Source organism: Chanodichthys erythropterus, chromosome 14 (genome assembly GCF_024489055.1).
Source record: "Chanodichthys erythropterus isolate Z2021 chromosome 14, ASM2448905v1, whole genome shotgun sequence".
Classification (NCBI taxonomy): domain Eukaryota; kingdom Metazoa; phylum Chordata; class Actinopteri; order Cypriniformes; family Xenocyprididae; genus Chanodichthys; species Chanodichthys erythropterus.
Window position 1 is genome coordinate 32088906 of NC_090234.1, and position 23456 is coordinate 32112361.

Genomic DNA, 23456 nt, shown 5'->3' on the forward strand with positions numbered 1-23456 from the left:
ATTTGTAAGAGGGAGCAAGAGAGAGAGAGAGAGAGAGAGAGAGAGAGAGAGAGAGAGAGAGAGACTTTATAGGGAGCCAGTGGAATGTTATCTCTCAAATCATCAGAGGCACGAGGACAAGCACGCGTGGTTGTAAGGATGGCTGGAACAATATTATAATAATCCACGGGAAACAGAAAGGAGGACAGCCGGAGACGACACTTTCTTATCTCATCGATCTTATCTGAGGACGCGTGTCCATTGTTATCCGCACACGGGTCAGAGGGCAGCACATCTCAGAGCGTGCGTTACCGGTCCTGTTATTATAATATCCATTCTGTAACACCTCTCACGGAAATTTCATCATACAACAACAATCTACGATACCGGCTGAGTTAAAAGTGGAATTAGTGGCGAGGAAAATATTAGGCTGAGAAATGCTGTTGCTCATGCCAAAATAAAAATTCAGAAAGCACAATGGACAGATGAACATGAAACACTAAAAACAGATTTGATAAATTTGGGGGAATAAACTGATTCTCGTCCTATTCATCATCAGCAGAGGTGAGTTTCAAATCAATTTCATAAATGTTGGTAGATTAATACTTTTCACTCATCTTCATGTTGTGATTATTTTAAACACCTTACAGTGTTCATGTTACATGCATTAAATTGCACTATAATAAATTATTAGCTATAGCAACAGTCTATAATTATGGGCAGCTCGCCCAAATAATTGATATGGTATATTTCCATCATTTTATCATAACATCGTCTTAGTTTTCCTCTGTTTAAACTCGATCTTCATCAGTAATTAAAGTGCAATGAACTAATCTGGAAGCCACTTTGGCAACGCTTTAATTTTTTTTGTTTTTCTTTAAAAATTTAAGACTGCAATTAAAAGAACGTTTTTAGTTGTAATGGATATAATTTTTATAGTGTTCATTCATTTTCATAACTCAGTAGGTAATAACATTTTAACATACAGTGTGCTCAGACAAATCGTTATTCAAAAACATTCAACTTATAACGAAAATAAAAAATAAATCAATGGAAAAAAAAAGACTTGTACCATGCGCCCTTGTGTCATCTGGAGCTATAGGCTTTGGATTTGCATTTGCGACAGATGGTCAACTATGACTTGGGTTTTGTGACAATAATTGATTCCCATTAACTTTTGCGTAGAACCAGCGAATATCCATCTCCTGATGGTAATGTGTGCTGAATGAGCCAAAATGCACACAGCAACCATTTACAAACATTTAGTAGCTACTGAACTGTTTTTAAAGTAACACAAACGACTAGCCTGTATCCATGAAGCTGCATGCAAACACTGAGTGTAACCCTTAGGTGAAATAGCCTACAAGCAATGAATTTATTTTAACATTATGTACAGATTATTATTTATATGTGGAAAAACATAAATCCTTTGTGTCTAATTCACCAGGGCAGTTAACAATCAGTGCACTTTTGAAGTTTTTATCAAACGGATCTGAAAATGATGCTGAGCCCCGATCAGACGGATCCTGACCTCACCTGGGCACAGTCGGACACGGAATGTCTGAACATCATGAAGGTGGAATGTGTGGCTCACGAGCCCTTAGAGGCCGAGGATGGCAAGACTCGAGCACTCGTGCCAGCCGCGCTCACTAGAGAGGAGAAGAGACGGAGGAGGCGCGCGACTGCGAAGTACCGCTCTGCGCATGCCACGCGCGAGCGCATCAGAGTGGAAGCCTTCAACGTAGCATTCGCTGAGCTTAGAAAGCTGCTACCAACACTTCCACCCGACAAGAAACTGTCCAAGATAGAAATACTTCGTCTTGCTATCTGTTACATTTCTTATCTTAACCACGTTTTGGACGTTTAGACTTACTTTCAGCGCATTCTGAGACAAACTCCTACAGGTGTATAAAGAATACTTTTATTGACATTACAGTTAGACTCACAAACATTAAGAAAAATGGGTAACACTTTATAATTCAGTCATGGGCCTACAGTATGTAATGTTATTGAACTGTCTGTCCTTAAAATGGGCTACCCTAAAAAAAGCCTAACAAAAAAATGATAGAAGGAAGTCATAATGTATTCTATTAGACAGTGTTTTCAAACGTTTCAGTAGGCTAATCACTAAAATAATTAGCCTTGATGAAGGTTATTATAAAGAGTTACCCAAAAACGTTTAACGTGTTGCAATAAGTGAAGCTTGTTGTTTTTGACACCGTAACAAGATTTTAGGATAACTGTTCAACATCCAAAATCATAAGCATATTTGTGCCAGTAATTTGCTGTGGAGAGATTTGACTTGGGCTGGATCTTTATACATCACATTGGCCTAAACGAAACGACATAACATTTATCTTTCACAATCTTGGCGGATTTTATAGGCCAACCATCTGAGAAAAAAAAAATGTATAGGCTACATCTATGTGCTGGAACGAATCGTAACCTTGTTGTTAATTTATTCGTTAATTTATTTTCTTTTACATGTATTTTTGTTTATTTTTATTTATGAAGTAAATTAAGTTATGTGAGTGTCCTTAAAATAGCATATCTAAAGTGTTTACGTATACATGTAAATAATTAATGTTTTATTATTATTCATAGACTGTTGTCGCAGAGTTTGGGTTTACTGTTGCTTTTCATTTGCACTTTTCATTGGCAGTTTTCTTAGGAGTAGGAGGGCCTTCGCTGTGTGTGCACTACGGTTATTATAATGGTGTTGCTGTTGCTGTCCTGTCCTATGATAACGAGAAGCACTTCCCATCGGATAGGATCTATTGCTGTATTGTTTATTTTGTTTACAAAGTGCTCATAGATAGCGCCTTGGGTACCAGATGACTTGTGATGGATTAAAAGTACCATTGGACTAAATTAAATATAGGCCAACATAATAATCAATGTCACATAAATAATTTGGAATAATACATAAAGAGTTGCTTAATTGCCTTCCAAGTCTATAAGCTACCCATAGACGCTCTCTCTGCTGCGACCAAAAATGATCTCAAAGTAGTTTATTTTTTCTTTTAGAAACTATTTATAGAGATTATTTGTTTACGTGATTCTTGTGAACCTTTTGGAAATTTTATAGTGAACAAATTATCTCACATCTGCCTCATATCCAAAGATTACCCTGTTAATTCGGGGTTTTGTCCGTCATTTTGTAGTGGAATAGCCAGTACACTGGTTTGTATCGCAGTTTTTCATAACTATTTTAGAATAAATAGTAAAAAAATATGAATTCAACGCCAATTCGTCTGTTGTTTTTGCATAAAACGATATGAAATTAAAGATATTGTACCAATAATATGTTCTCTATGTTCTTTACAGCCTACTTTTACGCTTGCCATTTCAGACGACAACTGCAATGAAATAATGAACTCTGGGTTGACATTATAAAATTCACTGTCGTTATTTTACTATTTAAAAAACATGGAAAAAAGACCTTTTTATGCTGTCACACATGCACAGTCCGCTCTGCTCACGGCCCAAAGGCGACTTTCTCCCCAGAGAGGAGACAGGTGCTTGTCCAGACGGGCCAAGGCAACCAAATTACGACCCGTCTGCTGCGTCCCGTGGGAAAATGCAAGAGAGCATGTGTGCGCGCGCGTGTGTGTCCAAGTCTTGATTTTATTTCACATTAAAGATCATAACTTTACTCAGCTGATGATGCTGCAACTTATACCGTCTATTTGTGTCACTCAATCAGAAAATAAGTTTAGGACATTTTTTGTTAAAAGATAAATATCTTACATTTGAAAATTAAACATTTAACATGTAACTATTTAGGCTATAGCTATATATCCCAGGAAGTGCAGCATAAAGTTCCTCGCACAGGCAAACAGGCTGATCAGTTTGTGTGTTCCATGCTGGAAAGGAACAGGCCTTAGAGGATTAACTATGTAATGAATGACCCTCAGCCCCGCTGTAATACCATATGTCTGCGAGTATGTCACAGAGAAGGGTCGAATACATTAGCCTTAAACTCAGGTAGCCAGATTAGACGCTGACCCTTCATGCAATGAACCAATCTGTCGTGTCTAAATGTCTTACATAATATTCATTAAAAACGAAACAGCGTAGTATTTCATCAAACACGTAGCCTATGTCTTATCTCCTTCTGTTTAAAAATCTAATTGAAAAAAAATCTCTATCTATCTATCTATCTATCTATCTATCTATCTATCTATCTATCTATCTATCTATCTATCTATCTATCTATCTATCTATCTATCTATCTATCTATCTATCTATCTATCTATCTATCTATCTATCTATCTATCTATCTATCTATCTATCTATCTATCTATCTATCTATCTATCGCGTCCCGGGTCAATCCGTCCAATTGGTTAGGCGAAATTAGCCAGATGGAAACGGACGATTGAGAGTCAGAGGATTTTAAGAGTGTTTACAAAGAAAAGACTAGAAAAAAACTGCTTAGAGGGTAAAACGAGAGTCAGTCTGTTCTCATTAGCTCGCGCATAGAAAGTGTCACACTCAGAACAATGCGACCCGGCTGCGCGCGCCTTCCCGGACCATCTGTGCACGCGTCAGACATACAAAGATCAGATTTTCGCATTTTCATCACACAATGACACACTGACATAGTCGGCGCATGCATTTGTTGATGCATGCATTGAAGAGTACAGATTTACAGCCTTCCTTCAGATATTTGCACTGCACCCACATATGGCTACAGGATTTTGTAAGAGCTTGAAGGGAAAAATTACATTTTCAAACACACAACAAAGTTGTTGTTGTGCTACAGGCCAACAGTAATTCCAAAAGGTAGCTATTTGGTAGCTAAATGTATGAACGAACGCTATTGATAAAATGTCTAATTGCATAGGCCTATATTTTACAGTTATTTGTGAAATACAAAAATGCTACGGAGTAGCACGCAGCTTGACTCATTATTTCTTACAAAAATAAAAATAAATAAATAAAAATAATGCACAAAAACCACCCAAGCACTTACAATCTATACAAATACTGCACCCATCATAACACTTTGAATGTCACTCATAACGGAATGGAAGTATCTTGTATTTTTATAGAAACCTGAACTAATGACGACAATAATAAAACAACAAATAAAAAAAACAATAACACATTTATAGTGTTGGGTGCCCTGCTGTACATCTACACGGTAATCAATCACGAATTTTCTAAAATGTAGCTAACTCTCTCTATATTCATAAGTTTCCAAATATTTTTTTGGCCACTATAAACAATATATAGGCTACAGACAAAAATATCCTTCCATTTAATCTTGGGGCACTGCACATTTCGTTTTTCTCTTCTCTTTCATTTAACACAGCTGATTCAGATCACTGGCACATTAGCAGAGAGCTCCACTGAGTTGAACGATTCAGAAAAATTGTGAAGTGATGTGGGTTTATGCGAAGCGTTCAATAGCGCCATTTAGTGGACAAAACAGTTGTCAGTTCATTTATCTGATATGGCTGTACGATAATAAAACGTCACATTCTGCTACTACTAGGCCTACTGCTGCTGCTGCTACTACACTCTAAAAATGCTGGGTTAAAAACAACCCAAGTTGGGTTGAAAATGGACAAACCCAGCGATTGGGTTGTTTTAACCCAGCTGTTGGGTTAAATGTTTGCCCAACCTGTTGGGTAGTTTTATTTAACCCAACTATTGTTTGAAAATGACTATATGGCTGACTTTAAATGAATCTAAAATGAAATTAAAATGTTAATTTATTAAACATATTAATAAATGTTAATTTTCAAGAAATTTTGGGTTCATTTTAAGTAAGCAATACTGTAATTTTTAAACAAAAGTTGAGTTAAGTAAAACTACCCAACAGGTTGGGCAAACATTTAACCCAACAGCTGGGTTAAAACAACCCAATCGCTGGGTTTGTCCATTTTCAACCCAACTTGGGTTGTTTTTAACCCAGCATTTTTTAGAGTGTACTAGTAATAGCCTAATATAAGTCACCTGGAAATATTTAATAAATATAACAGTGTGTCTCTGTGTGTGTGTGTGTGTGTGTGTGTGTGTGTGTGTGTGTGTGTGTGTGTGTGTGTGTGTGTGTGTGTGTGTGTGTGTGTGTGTGTGTGTGTGTGTGTGTGTGTGTGTGTGTGTGTGTGTGGTCTTGTTTTGACTATACTTGTGAGGACCAAATGTCCTCACTTATATTGTGAAATACTTTCACAACCCACTAGTGAGGACATTGACTGGTTTTATCTCAGCCAAAAGAGGATTGTATTTAAATCTAATGATTGGCAAATGTTTCTGTGATGGGTAGGTTTAGAGTAGGGGTTGGGTTAGGTGATAGAAAATATCATTGACCTGATATAAAATCAATGAAAGACTTTGCAATGTCCTCACAAAGATAGCAAAACAAACCTGTGTGTGTGTTTGTGTGTGGTCCTATTCCCTACGTTATGTGGACCAAATATCCCTGTAAGTATGCACATTTTTACCTTGTGGGGACATTTTTTGGTCCCCTTGAGGAAACAAACTTATAAATCATACAGAATGATGTTTTTTGAAAATAAAAATAAAAAAGTCCCCATAAAACATGGAAACCCAACATGTGTGTGTGTGTGACTTTCTTCACATATGTTTACCTCTCAGATGACAACTACAGTGTTTTTATTTCAAATAGCTGTTTAGAGAATTGCTTTAGTCCAGTGTAATAAAAGTATATGCCGCCCCCTATTGGTCAGCGAGGAGCAGTAAAAGTGTTTTTTTTTTCTTTGTAAAGAGTCCACTGTCTCTTTAGTGTAAAATACAAAGTTATGATTTAATTAAATCAACATCTTGAGATACAAAGACATATCTGAGATTTTAAGGTAATTTATTAAATAAGCAACTCTGTGACATTGTGAATTTTCACATTCAGCTATATGAGTCAAAAGCAAAGATAGCCTACACGTGGATACTCTCTACAGAAAGAGAGAATTATTTGTCTATATATCATTAAATAATCTCTCAGTATCAAAAGTCAACTTGCCAGTCCTTGCTTATAGTAGTCATTTAGCAGATACCTTAATCAAAATGACTAGTACAGAATAACTTATGCTAACTTTCTTCTCAATGGGCTACACAGATAACAAATGTCTTTACATAATAGGCCTATATGACAATGTACAGTACCAAAGTAGGCTAACATGTGTATTTGTAGGCATATTCTTAAGTATATTGAATGTAGGCTATATTTTTTAATCTCCAGAATATTCTTTGAAATATTGGTCATTTGTTCAACAATAATCATCAGTCCAAACGACCTTATTTGTGTGGCCATTGTGAATGAACCATGGAAAAACGCTTTAAGTGGCAGGGAAAGTGGATGGAATATGTGGGGGATGGAGCTATATTTAATGGTAGAACGCTCTCTCTGCATCTCTCTCGCTTCATCGGTTTTATGGGGTATGATAGCTGGATGCAGTAAAGTCAGTAAAGACTGCAGACAGAGAGATGTAAAGGAAACAGAGAAAGAGAGACAGACAGAGGTTTGTGACAAGATATAAGATTAATATGTCATGTGTGACCTGTTTAATAACATACATAACCAATCAAGTGCTGTCGCTGTACGTACAGTAGCCTATAACACCTTAGGATCAAGGTAATCAAAGCGAGGGAACGATTGCCGAGTGAGCCACTGCTTTTATAGGCTACAACAGTTCAATAAACAAGTAGTTAATATTGAGTAACTTACATTTTAGACACAATTGCCATTTACTTTGTCAGTTTTTTCCCCGCAGGCGTGGACAAAAAAAGTCAATGCAGAATCAGAACCAACCATTGTATCTCTGAGCAACACAGTTTCGTTCCTGAACAGTGTTTTGAGCTAATCGGTTAAGTGAATGATTCACTGACTCACTCATAACGAAGTTCACTTCTAGAATTAAGAAGTGAGTTTGAACGAATCGCTTGAATCAATGGTTTAAAGATATTCACTTGTCGCCAACTACTGGTGGAACGATGTACATTGCAGGACAAGTCACTGAAAAATCCCACACTAATATATGACAGCAAACACAGACAAATAAAGGGATAATACAATCATTAAAGCTACAGTATGTAATTTTTCTGCCACTAGAGGTCGCTCATTCAAAACAAAGGCATAGCTTGATGACGCCTTGATTTCACAGAATCATGGGATGTGTTGTCTTCACATCTACAGCCGGTAGAAAAGAATCGGGATGGGACTCGGGCAGAAATCATGTTCATGGATGAGATCATTAACATTACTGTAGTATAAAGCAGAGCATGGCCGAGTGCTGTGAGAGCAGAAACGGGGCCGCTGGAGCGATTGATAATGAGAGTCGAGCGCGACACACGTCTCGAGAATAGTAGAACTTTTATTATGCCACAGTCACCGCTTCTGCTTCTTCCTGTCATTTGCATGTGGGATAAAGCAGCACTCTTTTATCACATTAGATATATTTGTGTGTTGAAATTTGTTATAGTTCTACTCTGCATTCGCTTGGCAGCTACTATGAGACACTTGTTACACACTGCAGTAAGCTAGATCAGTATTAGGCATGGTAAAACATAGCTGTAAATCAAGAAAACGAAATTTAAACAATTAGATTTACTTTTAGCAATATAACATGATTAGTTTTCTGTCCATGAATGTATCCATCCAAACAGTTGCTCACCTGTCTAATAAAACACATAATACATTAAAGAGTCTTTGGTGTTTCCATGGTTTCTACAAAATAAAACCAAAAACCGAGGGTAATGATGTCATTGATAAGCGACGCACGGACACGTCCCGAGTTCTGGTTAAAATTGCTTATTTCTCTGGATTTAAACATTCTTGGAAGCATTTGGTATAATGTAAGTAAACAAGTCAACACAATATAACATCGTTCTAGTGTTTTTTGGATATTTTAATCCAAAAAATGTCCATATTGTGCCTTTAAGATATATATATATATATATATATATATATATATATATATATATATATATATATATATATATATATATATATATATATATATATATATACCAATGTACGTCTAATTAGAAGCGATAACTCCCCCTAGCGCTGCCCACTGTAATGAGTCTCAGTCCCTCCACCTCCTCTGCCAAAGTGCATCGTCTGTGCTCCGCCTGTAAAGGATACTATCATTACTGCCGTCAGATTGGTCGCAATGCATGACAGTGGGTAAATCTGGGTACAGTGTATTGATCGTCAGATCATTTTATCGGGGATATTGGCGTGGCCACTAGGTAAGTTTCTACTATAGCTTACCTATTGTCTATTCTTTTGTGCTCACTGCATTGATCTAAATACAAGTGATCACCTTTTGGCGTTAGAAGACACTGGGATTCATGCTCAAGTTCTCACGCCCAGCTGCGCTCTCTAAAATGACAGATTTAAGTCATTGCTCATACAGATTATTGATTATAGGCATATACAAGGTTACAATGAAAATCATTATTGATGCTTCCTGACTAGACGAATTAACCCGTTATATTCACTATGAAAATTCATACTAATAACATTACACTCTAGATGCTAATAGCACTTTAGATGCATTTTCTGTAACATTTCCTCCAATAAATAAAACACATTTTCTTATTTTGCAGTGGGCTGACTTCTTTATATGATCATTAATCTCGAGTCTCGTGGCACTGAGTCGCCTCCAAAAATGCTGCTGGGTGGATCACGCTCGCACCACGTAGAGTGCTTGTTTATTTATTTGTTGATGTGTTTATTGGATGTATTAGAGGCAGTGGTTCCCCTTTTTAAAGCACATGGTTGGCATTCCGTTGACTTGGGTGGTGTATCCATGACTAGAGATGTCCGATTCGCAATAGAATCGTTCTTTTGAGCCGAGTCATTTTAGCCTTTCTGTGGAGCCAAGCAGAAGAGCAAAGGAATGGATTGACAACATTTCATAAAAGGAAAACTAAGTTTTACAACTGGGTAAGGTAATATAATGATAATGATAATAATAATAATAATATTTTAACCATGAAATGACCACGGAATTGTAAAAGAAAAATCATATTGAGTATGAGCCAAATTTTGTTCGTTTTATAAATGTACCTCCGGTTTCTCAGACCAGGCTTAAACCTAGTCCCAGACTAAAATAAATGTTTGAACTGTTTTAGCTGAAAGCAACATGCACTGACATAGCCTATATTAAAATATATGCCATTGTTTTGTCTCAAGATGTACACCAATAATGTTTTTTTTTTCTAAGGCACGTTTAAAAATGCTATTCAAATGTCCTAATTGAACTAAGGCTTAATCCTGTCTTAATCTAAACTCTCGTCTTGAAACTAGGCCTTAAATTTTAAATAATGTGTTTTGTATAGGCTAAACGTTATTTTATTGTTTTATTATTATTATTATTATTATTACTGCATTTTCTTATTAACGTATTATACCTTTTTTCCATAATTTAACATTAAAATGCTACTGCGTCTGAAACACTAGTACGAGCTATGAAACACGAATTGGTGAATCAGCTTTCAACCTGTCCATTGAGACGAACCGTTCGAACGAACCGATTCTTTCCAATGAACCGGTCTTTCCAAAGCTATCATTTACGCCCATGAGCTACATGCGATTTATGACCTCTTGCGGTTCCCGTTTCTTTCCTTCATCACAGAATGCTATTTGGCTGAGAGGGTTGCATTCGCATTACTGCAAAAAGAAACGAATATATGTTCAATGTCAAAGCGGATCATTTTTGTTTTGAATGCATGGTGCGCATGGAAACAACGAACGGCTTGCAGGAGGAATGACAGATCATTGTGCCTTTTTTACATTGCGTTGGATTTGGTGTCGTCAGAGGGTAAATTGATGCTTTTGTTTAACTTTAATCCTGATGGACTAATTTCCTTTCTTTTGTTTATAATATATATATATATATATATATATATATATATAGATATATATATATATATATATATATATATATCATATAATCATGACAAAAAAGGGGGTGGGGTTGATTATCTTTTAATGGGTAGCCTACATGGTCTGCAGGATTAATCCATATCCATTTTTTTAATACATATAGGCTACAAACACTTATGCATGTGCTTATTATGATTGCTGACTGAGTTTACCATCTTTTCACTTTCTTCAGATAAATGTTTCCTTACTTACTGCAGGTTATTATTGTAAAATGTGGTTACCTGCACAACAAGTGAAATTGTATCTATTGCATTGATTATAGAATCGCACTATTAACATCTGACATAAATTCCCATCTCTGGACTTTCTTTTGCTTCTTGGTCTCTTAAGGAAACTACTGCTAGATAATGTAGGACAGATAATAATGTTGGACTCTCAGAGTCATCTGAAAGATGGCATGATTTTCAGGGGAGACTGAATCGTGAAACCTAATAAAAGTACTTAAACTTGAGTTTGTGTTGTGTTGGTAACAAATTAGTATACAAGTATTTTAACAGAGCATGTTGTTTTGTCTGATAAACAGTAGAAGTGCGCATTCTTCTCTTGAAGCACTAGAAATAAACAATGAGGCAGTCTTTCTTGTAAAGCAGACATTTTTATGTCTTTTACACATCAGAAAACAACACACACTTGCAAACGTTGGCTTTTAATCTGTCAGTGCAACTCTTGCATTTTATATTTGACAGTGCATGAATTATGCATTGGCCTATCTGAAAGTTTTACGCTCAATGCACTAAAATAACACTAAACTTTATCTCAAGAACACCGCAAAGAAACAGGTCTCCCACATAGTACTTGTAATGTATTTATAAACTATCTTTCTATTGCTACACAGCACACACATTTTCTACATGCATACATGTCTTTAAAATGGGATCATTTCTTATGTTTAATACATCAGTGTTTTTTTGCTTAGGCTTTTAACCAAATATCATTGTTTAAAAAGTATTCCAAGGGAGAACATGGAAAGGCATGGAGCCTGAAAACACTGGACTTGATAAGACATTTAGAAACTCACTAACTCACACACATTCAATTTTAATTTCATAGTATCTTGTCTGTACTGTCCACCAAAACATATGTTGACCTGGCAACACTTCTAGCAAAGGCTTCTTCAAACAGCACACAGGGAAGGGAGCGTTAACAAGGGAAGCCTTGCTGTAAAATGCGTCAACAGAGCTCAAGTGTTGGCCTTAGCTGCAATCACTATGCTAACAGTGAGATGAAGAGTGACAGGAAACACGATGGGCCTTTCAAGCATGGACAGCAGTTATACACTCTTAAAAATAAAAGTTCCAAAAAGTTTTTGTTTTGTTTTGTTTTTGCAGTGATGCTATAGAAGAACCATTTTGGGTTCCCCAAAGAACCTTTCAATAATCAGTTCTTAAAAGAACTGTTTTCTTCTTAGTGTATAGAACATTTTAATAATCTAAAGAACCTTTTTACACTAAATTACCTTTTGTGCAGTGGAAAGGTTCCACTGATGGTTAAGGTTCGACATGAAACCTTCAATGCTAATTATTTTTTGTATAATAATAATTGAGTGTATGAACAGGATCACACTGTCTATCGCTTTGGACAATCCTCAGAGTAGTTGTTTGTATGTGCTTATATCTAGAAATGATAAGCACAGTATTTGTATACAGAATAATGCTGGTTTTTAAGGCAAGATTAACATTATAAACACCATCCATATAATTCAAATACTACAAAAGTGTGGTAGCTGAGGCTGCAAGCCTGAGGTTAGCGTGTTTCACAAGTGCATGAATGAAATGCTTTAGGAACATATGAATGAAAGCCCATCTAGTAAATGAGGAATACACTATGAAGTTGTCTTGTATAAACAGCAGTTTTTGACTACTATTCCTGTTTGTGTGTGTGTGTGTGCGTGTGTTTTTTGACATATCAGGACACAAATTTGTATAATGACATAGGTATGACATAGGTATTACTAGGAGAGGCCGACTCCATTACCCCATGTCTCCATTTTTCAAAAGGCTTATAAATCATACAAAATGAGTTTTTTTGAGAAAGTAAAATGTGCAGAGTTTTCTGTGATGGGTAGGTTTAGGTATAGGGGTAGTTTAGGGGGATAGAAAATACGGTTTGTACAGTATAAAAACCATTACGCCTATGGAATTTCACTACAATTCACAAAAACAAATGTGTGTCTGTGTGTGTGTGTGTGTGTGTGTGTGTGTGTGTGTGTGTCTGTCTGTGTGTGTGGTGGTTCCCCACATCTACTCCTTAAGCCCGGAACACACCAAGCCGACGGTCGGCCGTTGGGCAGTTTTTGTCCATCGGCCAATAAGTTTTCTCAGTGTGTTCCACACAGTCGGCTGAAGTTGGTCCTTGTCGGGTTTTTTCCGGCCGATTCGACATGTTGAATCGGCGTCGGAACTCGTCGGTCAGTCGGGCCATCTTATCATTCTGATTGGCTGTTCAGCTGCTGTCACCTGCTGGTACGGAAAGGAATTTCATCTTACGCAGGCACAGAACGGACGTGCTGCTTGGCTGTCGGCTGTCAAGCGTCGATTTGGTGTGTCAGGGCAACTTTGGACCCAGACGCTGCCGACGTGAGCCAACCCCGCAGTCTGCTTTCGTTGCCACTAGTTCGTCGGCGTCTTGGTGTATTCCGGGCCTTAGGCAGACTGCATTCACAGTTGGAGAAAGAACTGTTCTGTGTAGGACTGGATTGTGCTGGCTAATAGAGTTACCAATGTTTCTGACACAATTATTTAATTTCCATCTGGCCTCAACACCCAGATTAAAGTGAGCTAGACTCTATAATGCAATTTTTCTATTTCGTAGTCTTGCTCGCTCTCTTTCTCTGTCCATTTTAACCATAATATACACCCAAACATGTTATTTACATTTTCTGTGATGTTAACTACTTAGAAAAACCTCCAGTAGTCTTGGAGAAGAGCCAGAGTGTGTTGAAGACATGACAAGGGGGGAAAGTTAATCACTGTGTAATGATTATGAGGTTAATTTTGAGGTATTTGCATTTTAACTCACAGATATTAAAATTAGTGGCATGAAATTATTAGGAAAAGGGAGAAATGGTCTGAGTATATTGCAGGCCAGAATCGAACCTGTGCCACCCATATGAGCACCAGCTTCAAGCATTTTGAATTGGACTACTAAATTTAAAGTCAGCATGAAATGTGATAGACTTTTCTTTCTTATTGTGGCCTATGTACAAGTGAAAGTGCTTCTCAGACAAGAAAAACTATAGGGAGGGACTTGATTGGATCGTTGGTTGTCATTTCATTTGAGTGACAGGTTGTCCCGCCCTCGTGCCGAAAAACATGTCAGAGAAGAGAAGAGATGTCATTGTGAGAGGGAGGGGAAGTTATTTTGATTAAAGATTAAGAGGTAACATGAATTAAAAAAAATAATGATGTGCACGAATAAATAATTTATAATAAACACTGCAGTATTCCATAAAAAAATAAGAATTGTCAATTTGGATTTCAAGGTGAATTTAAGATTATCTTAGCAATAGCATTAGCTGATATTTGCTGATATGTACACTATCTCTGTATACATAACCTATGTACACACACATACTGTTTTATTTTAGTCTGCAATAGTATACGTCAGTTTGTGTTAGCTTTTATGTGTCAGTCATGCTTGCTCAATCTGAAGACTACAGTACATTTTTTCCCCCTACTTCTGTTCTTTTCACTCTCACTGTCCCTCCCCCTTCCACTCTCGTTCTTTCTGCTCTCTGATTCGGTCTTTCTGCCTGTCTTGTTACTTGTATTCTTGTTTAGTAGGTGAAGAAATGTTATTGTTCTGCGTTTGATCATCCATGACTGCCTCTAGGGCAAGGCAAATGTGAAAGTCTTGCGTGTGCATGTGTGTTTCTACATGCGTGTATATGATATGCATTACTCAGCGCTTTGAACATATGTTAAAGGCTACGTTGGCTGAGTGGGCCTCTCTGTCAAATGATGTGTCTTAGCTCTGTAGGTGTAATGGCTGTGATAACCTAAGTTTTGATGGCTAAATGTAAAGGCCTCCAGGGACTCTCCTGCTCCAGTTAGCACTACATTCTGACTATATGCTCTAATATTAACTGTCCATTCAGCTCACGTTAAAATATGCCATTGTTTCTGCAGCATATGACTTTCTTACTTCTGCAGAACACAAAAGGATAATTCCCAAGAAAATAATAATAAATAGGGAATGGATATTTCAAATTCTTATGAATCCATACAATAGCAATGTGTGACAGACAGGCTGAAATTTAAGGTCACTGGTCATTGAAGGAAAATTCTACATTTATAGCATTTGTAAAATGACTAAGTAGATGTTCAGAGCCATGAAACTCTCATGAATGTAAATACTGTGCCCATTTGTGAAGCCATAAGCTGAGGCTCAGATATAGACCAATAGTTTATGATTTTGAGACATGGGCCCAGACAGAAGATATTTTGAAGCACGTTTTAACTATATTTGCCCATACAATGAAAGTCAGTGGGGCAAAAAACAATATCAAACCCCTTTGGCTTTCATTGTACGGACAAAAAAAAAAAAAAGACGTTTTTTAATATACCTTGTTTTGTGTTCCACAGTGGAAAAAATTCATTGGAATGACATGAGGATGAGTAAATGATGACATTTTTTGTTTTTGGGTGAACTGTTCTTTTCTATGTGTGATTTTCTGATAAATACTAATCTGAGATGTATGGTAAACAATAATGTATTATACACACATAATGTTGCATCTCCAAAAAAAAAAAAAAAAAAAGCACTGAGAAAAAAAAAGAGAGACCAATGATTTGTTTGGGAAAAAAAGCTGAACATGCCTGCTGTTCGGTTCTCCTGTTTATTATTTATCTGAACTCTGAAAACTGATTAAAGTCAACAGAGCAAGCCTGATAAGATTAGAAAACTATTCACCCTGAATTAGGAATCTGTGTATCCCAATAATAGAATGAATATTGTAAACAGATTTCAGATTTCAACTGCCCCTAGACAGTTCATCTAGACAGATCACGTATCAAAGCCTTCAAAACCTTGCATTCCTGCTTTTTACAAAAGAGATTTACTTGGCCTATGCTGCCCTGTGAAATATGCAACAACCCTTGAATTGTCTCCAGAATAGTAATGGATCGACACACAGTGCCGTAACTGAGTGAAACCTGTCTGAAGTTATTAAACATTTGGCTGTAATTGCGTTCTTCTCCTTTATGATAGGATATAATAACATAAAATACTAAGCCCCCAGCTTCCCTAACTTGATACACTTTCTGTTAGTGCATATGAGTGTACATGGAGTAACTTTAGAGGAATTCTTTGTGTGTGTGTGTGTGTGTGTGTGTTTTCAGGGCACTATGAGGTAACCCCATAGGAATGCTGTGTGTGCTTGTCCAGGTCAGATTTCTCCCATTGATAGGAGAAATGAAGACTTGAAAGTGGTCAGTGCTATCTTGGCAAACTTGCATACCACACAATGATCAAGGACATAATTTGTCCGCAAATTACCTATAAATTCGTAGATAAACCAGCAATTGAGACTATCATCCCATTCAAGGGAAACCAAAAGCTAAACAAGTGTTGTTTTTTTCTACAGTACAAAGTTTACTATCATTCTCTTCTGATTTCAAGAGGATGTTCTGAATACCTATAAAATATACAGATGTTGATAGGCTTTAAGAATACAGTTAGAGGAAAAATTTGCAGTTAATAGCACAATGAATTTTAGTTGAACTAAATGTATTCAATGTAGGGTAGGTGTGAACGCAGCATAAGCTTGTTGTTTTGGTTCAGGAGGAATTGTAAAAGGTGGCTGCTGCTTTGTGGCACTAGTGACTCTGTCTTCAACTCTGCATAGCCTCATGAAACGCACTGTTGATGTGTGATGTCTGCGTGATCAGGGTATGCGGAGGTGCGGAAATATATAGGCTGACAGGTAGGTAAGACATCTTATCATCGCATTTGGTCCTGAGACTCCCACAGAAGATTATATATATATATATATATATATATATATATATATATATAAGTTCATATATTTAGACAACTTCCATTATTGATTGCTATCAGGATGTGAAGAGAGTTTCAACCAGCATTACAAAAAGTGTTTATTATAAACATTGCCTACCCTACCTTTAAAGCAATATCTGCATTTTGGTGGTGCCAAAATATCATAAATTTCCATGTCTCTAGATTTCACCAATCAGAATTACAAAAAGAATGGATTTTTAAATAAGTTTCAAACACTCTGTCTGTCAATGTTTGAACATACAGGTAATTTAAGTTTAATTTAGTTTCACAATCTGCTGAATAGTGTGTCAGAAATTTTAAGTTCTGTCATGAAACTTTAGATGGGTTTAAATGTTGATAGGTCCCGAACTCTACACGACAACAATATGCTTAAAAGTGTTTCCTTCGAGTTTTCCATGTACAGACGACTAGTGTTGTAAAAAATATCGATATTTCGATAAATATCGATACTGAAATATCTGAACGGTACCAATACTAATTTCCCGAAGTATCGATACTAGCCGCGCTTTCACTTTCACTTCTCCAAAGGCGCGTTGACGACCACCACATGCGCACGCGCACTCGCACTCGTCTAATTTGCTCTGGTTAGCAAAAGTGAAGTGAATGGAAAGATGGCGAGTGCAGCGCCCGCGCGACCGGCTTTGGTTGATAAGGAACACAACAGAAGTGCTATCTGGAAATATTTATAAGCCAATATGCAAGAGATGCTACAGAACAGTGCTAACAAAAGGCGCTAACACCACTAATATAGCAAAGCACCTGAGAGACCGACAGCCGGATCTGTATTGTTAAAAGCACTATATAAATAAAGGTGACTTGACGACTTCATGTCGATCCAGTGAGCACTGTTTTCGCGTGTGATGCACGCACGTTTGCGTTTAAATCTGTTCATAAAATATTTTTTTATGACCAATGAGCAATGCATTTGTTACAGTATATTTTAATCTTTGATAACAGTAGGTATTAGGTAATAAAAATATAGCGGATCATGTTAGCTCCGGTCCAATGAAAAAATATTAACAAATAGAACTTTGGATTTTAATTAGTACATGTATTAGTGAATGTTCGTTTAAATCAACTTTTAACTTTGATTAACAAATGTTTTGTAAGTATTTTTCATTGCATTACAGTAATGGGTGTCAATCTCACTCATCTCTGTAGAGAAAATCTGCATAAAACTGCAGCAACAGATTCTATTTAATTATTTTGTTTACTAATTTGATACTTGATGCATAAGATTGCACTGATTTTGTTTTTTCTTGAAGTTTAAGTATCTTTTGTTGACATTGTGATTTGATTTTACTTGGAAATACAAAAGATTGCACTTTTTTTTTTTTTTTTTTTTTTTTACTTGCAATTTATTGTTTTTTTGAATGTAATGCAATCTGACAGGCTTTTGAACAAGTGCACTACCTCAGGACAGTTTTGTTAATGTAAAATATATGTTCTAGACTTGTTATATTTAGCTTTAAATAAAAAAATAACCCCTTAATATTGTGGCAGTTTTTTTCTCCGTGGTATCGAAAATGGTATCGAATATAGATATTTTTCAAGGTATCGTATCGAAGTTAGAAATTCTAGTATCGTGACAACACTACAGACGACACCACTGTCAATACGATCGTGAGAATGACTAAAAATGCTGTATTATGCTGGCAGGCCATTAGATGGCGATGAAACACTATAGACTGAACGTGTAATATGCATGTGTATGACGTCATTGTTTTCACAGGTTCACATTTTTGTTGTTTTTTACATGGAGACCGTTTTCAAAGGTTTGCGTTTTCAGGCACCCAAAGTGCAGTTGTCTTATAAATGAACGGTCAAAATGCATAAAAAGTTTTACATTTTTAGTTGAAAACGCTGTTGTGTAAACAGCCCCTCAGTCTCCTTGCAATCACATCATTCTCCATAGGGCACAGCTGATGTATCAGTAGCCAATGAGCTCGCTGCTCAATTTTCATATACTTGGTCAGCATTTGTTTTAGCACTACCAGCGCTTTCAGAAACCCTTCACCTTCCCCAGCTCCACCTGTATAGATTTCATGTATACTATATTGTAGAGCAGCAGCATGTTTTACTTGCTCACAAATCCCGTACTTGCTTTGCTGCAGCAGCATAGCACATTTATTCCACCAAGACCGAACATATCAACATTGTCATATCCATTACCATGCCAAACACGAAATGAATTGAGGCCCCCAAACTTCATGTGACTGTATCAGGAAATGTGAGAGGAAGAAAGTATATTGCAGAATTTAATACCATCATGATGGTTTAATGCAAGTGACTTGTGATGGAATACATTTGCTGTGCTGTGCTTTGATCAAATTTTTAGACCTGTAAATCCTATTATAGTTGTGTATGTGTGTGTGCTTTGTGTTGGTTGCTTGCTTTCAGATGGCAGGTGGCACTAGATCGTGTGTGAAATCCAAATGAGTAATTGATGAGTGGATAAATCAATGCGCAATGTCTGTGCTGGAAGTCTAGAGCCTTGATACTCTTGACTTGCTAGCCTCAGTGACACTTTAATAAAAATGATATGTTCAAAGTTTTTTTCCTTCAGAATAAGTGTTTATGTTATTGTCCAGGGCTTATGAGTAACATCACCAGGCTAGTAAGCTGGCTTATGCTAAATGTGATTTAATTGTGTTGGAAAATGCATATCTCTGCTTTGCGGTGGTGTAGTCTCAGAATTTCAAAGATCAAATTTAAAGTAACACCATGAAACCGAGCACCTAACAGTGCAATGCAGAATTCCCTGAAGGTGAAGAACTGAGGGCCTAAAAAGCTTAAACTCAAACAGAACAGAACAGCTAAGAAAAATAGCTTCCACAACAGTTCAAGTGAACGGGCAATGGGGGCAGAGTAATGAAAAGGAATACTTTAATAGTAATGAACTATAGTTGATATCCTAAGGATCATACCTTCCATTCTTTAATAATTTATCACCAGCAGATATATTCCAGCTTGGATGGAGGAAGCGGAAAGGAAAAGGTTTTTTTTGCAAGCAGAATAAATTTAGTTTGGCTTCTGAACTGGCTAAAGTTGAGTAGTACTGAACTGAATGCACTTTGAGCTTGTTGATGTCAGCAGAGGTGCTTTACAGTGCTTTAGGCTTTGCTGCAGTGAGTGTTTGTTTCTGTTCTGAATGCGTTTGTTGTCACTGTTGGAGAAAAGCAATGCAAAAAGAAGTACGATATGTGGGCTTTCAGGTTGAGTTTTTTTTTTTTTTTTTTTTGTGGTTAACAAAAGATGTGAACTTTTTTTTCCATTGTTAAATTTTACACTTTTCTGGTTGAGTGATACTGCAGGAGATCTAAAACTTTACATTTTTAGATAGTTTAGTGCATTTTTAAACACAAATATATAAGAAGTTTGAGAGTGTATAGAGACTAACTTGATAATTTGCAATGTTTCATTTGCAGTGCTTCACGGCAATGCTTTCCCTGCTTGTCTAAAAAGGTTTACTGTTAATAAATTATCCTTCTATGAAGAAAATTAATGGGATTTTTATTTCTGGAACCAGACTATTCCACTGTATTGCAGTTATTTTTTACTAACTGACTTGAGATAGCCTTGACCTTTTAGCCCTGACCTTTTTAAATGCTGAATGCAATTATGTGCATTAGTATAACATGATTTTATTAGTGTTTGATGTATTTGGGTCAATGACGAATAAGGTTTTTAAAAGTGTAAACAATTTTTTGAAGTTTTATTAAGTGATAACAATGAGATTATGTGGCTTATAATCAATTCATACTGCTTTTGTCTTTTTTTTTTTCTTTTTTTTTTCAAGATTTGTCACCAAAAAAGTTGTTCGGTTTAAACTAAAAATTCGGTGACACTTTTGGTTATACCGAATGACGATAATTTCAAACAGTGCTAACAGGCTGTATCTAGCAAAATCAAACATTTTTGTACCGGTTGTACCGAATGACCTGATGTTTCGGGATATGCATATGAGCAAGTCAAAACATGAATTTTTTAAATAGTTAAGTGAGAATTAGTTACTTTGCTTCACGACCATATGGTCCTTTGCAGGTGTCTGAATGATGTTTCATCTTGTCACATGATACTGACCGCATGACTTGATCCAAAATGGCCCCCTATATTGTTTACTCCGAATGACATCAATGAAATTCATTTTTCTAGACGTTCTTTTTCAAAACAAAGCAACGACTTCTACATAATTTTAATACCATTTTGCATTATGTTGATATGTGATTGTATAAAACCATGCCAGAATAAAAAATATATACATTTATTACATTTTAAGATATTTTAACCACTAATGAAATGGCTGTATTGGCTTTTGGACGGTTAAACCAAATAACTTTTTGACACTTAAAAATCTTTAAAATACTTTTATATGTAGCAAAATATAACTAAAAACTTTTAGATTCAATAAAAGAGATCTAGTTGTACTACCTTACATACTTTGGATGTCATAATATCTTTGCTTTTTATTATTATTAAGGCCTTTGGACAAAAAAATGACTCTTCACGTCATCGACCCATTTATGGTATAAGGTATGAGTTTGTTAAAAAATCTCTTCCTTTCTCTCTGTCTTTTTAGGTGAATGATTGATAACAGAAAGCCCCTAGAGACAATCCTGTCATCTTGCACAAATTCATGTATATCCTGATCTTCGTCTGCACTTTCACTGTCTCCACATTCCTCCCTACGCTGTGTTAAACCAATCACAGCACAGACAGTATTGCCATGGACACGGATTCCATCCACTCTGGTTATTCTCACCACTCCAACAGGTCACGAGGGTCAAACAAACAGAGGTAAAGGGCTAAACTGGCTCATGTGCATTCACATACACATGCATACACACCAGAGTCTCTTTCTCCTTCTCATGTATCCCTCCCTCTCTCAGATTTATTCATGCAGAAAATGAATATTGTCATCATGAAAAGATTCTGCATTTATTTCAAGCTTCAAGTGTATTAACGAAATTAAATGAATTTGTTTGTGAAATGATTCTGTTGCTCATTAGTGACGGGATGTCTTTAATTAATTTCAGATTAAATTATTGAGAATTTGCCTTTGATGATTCTAAATTATTACTTTGAAAAGGTAATCAGTGTCATAACTCATTAAAGAAATGTTCTTTTCTCTGTAATTTTTCTTCATTAAAAATAAATACAACTCTCACAAATATGATTAAAATAAAATACGCTCACATGAGATGAAGACTCGATTTGTGTCATTTTAGATGCATTTAAACAAAGCAAACAAGGCCTGTTAGGTTGAATATCAATATTTTTATTTGGGTGTGCAACAATTGTGAGATTGCTTGAGTGGTTTCCTATCATAAATAATTGTTCATGCTTGTATGACACATTTTGCTCACAGATTTGGGCGGAATTTTGGTTGCTGTGAGCTGAGCCAGAGAATTCCCAAATTCTTTGAGCTCTCCTCGTCAGTGTTTTCTGATATGCTTTAATGCTTTAAGACTGTGTTGACCCCACCCACTGTAATTAGGAAGTTATTTATTGAGCTTCACTATTGTTAGGTTTCCTATAAAAACTCCAGTGAAAGGCCCAAACAGGCCTGAGGAATTCCAGCATGAAAGCAGAGAATGTATGCGTCTTTAATTAGAAAGCCACAAACGCACGTCCTTTTTTCTGTTGGCTTTCTAACTTCCTGCCACTTTTTATTTCTGTATTTCTCTTTCCTTCTGTTAATACTCCTTATCAGGGTGAATTACATCATCTATCATCTCCATATCTTACCGTAATCGTGCCCTATAACTTGTAGCATATACTGATCTTGGCCACTTTTCCTTGTCTCAGTGGGCAGGCTCAATTTTTTTTTGCCTAATTTCCAAATGAAGCTGAGCTCCACATTTTACATCAACACACATTTATAATGCTTGGGTGGGGACGGACACCTCAATGTTTCACCAAGGGCTATCATACTGCCTCTCCCATTCAGCCTCAACACCCAGTTTATATAACTGTTAATTACAATCCCATGCTTCCTGCAGGGTATTTACAATACTGCAGTTCACACAAAGTTGTGTAGATCTGCACTGCTGTGAAAAAAGGGCTTTGTTGTTTTATTCATTGATTGCATTTTAAAGAATCTCTTTGGGCATTCAGTGCCAAGACCTTTAGCACTATTAAAAGCAAAATAAATATGTGTAGTCTTAAAGTTATTTAGATATTAGATAAAATAGATATTAGACTATTTAAATATGAGTTTGAACTATTTTTTTAAATGTATAAAAAAATGATTACTGGAGAACTTGTACATTTTTCCACATCATACTCCATGTACCCACTGTAGACATTGGTAGACAACCAGAGGTGGATGCTTTATCCTCAAAATTCAGAGTAGTAGGAAACAAATATAGGAAACTAAATCTTCATATACATGGATGTCAACAGATCTTGAACCTTGTACTTTGTTGTATGTTGTAGCAGCTGTTTGGCTTAGTCCCTCAGGCTCAGCTGTAGATATGTTTTATAATACGACACAATCTCTAGCCAGCGTTTCCACTATTCCCAGGCTGTCCAGGATTA

The 23456-nt window shown here is 36.4% G+C and overlaps 2 protein-coding genes across 3 annotated transcripts in view; both read left to right on the forward strand.

Moving 5' to 3' along the window:
- Positions 1-1477: 1477 nt before the first annotated feature.
- Positions 1478-1846, forward strand: nhlh2 (nescient helix loop helix 2). The gene has a single exon (XM_067410713.1). The coding sequence runs from the start codon at positions 1478-1480 to the stop codon at positions 1844-1846; it is 369 nt and encodes a 122-aa protein (XP_067266814.1).
- A 7247-nt stretch (positions 1847-9093) lies between these two features.
- The window catches only part of vangl1 (VANGL planar cell polarity protein 1), a 38341-nt gene continuing 23978 nt past the window's right edge, over positions 9094-23456 (forward strand). For both annotated transcript variants that reach the window (XM_067409760.1, XM_067409759.1), the window contains exons 1-2: positions 9094-9196; positions 21496-21713. In XM_067409760.1, coding sequence (XP_067265861.1) covers positions 21643-21713 — 71 coding nt within the window. In that variant the 5' untranslated portion in view covers positions 9094-9196; positions 21496-21642. The remainder of the gene's footprint in view (positions 9197-21495; positions 21714-23456) is intronic.

Bases quoted from the DNA above. Each gene is read 5' to 3' on its own strand.
- nhlh2 (XM_067410713.1), top strand. From the start codon at position 1,478: ATGATGCTGAGCCCCGATCAGACGGATCCTGACCTCACCTGGGCACAG.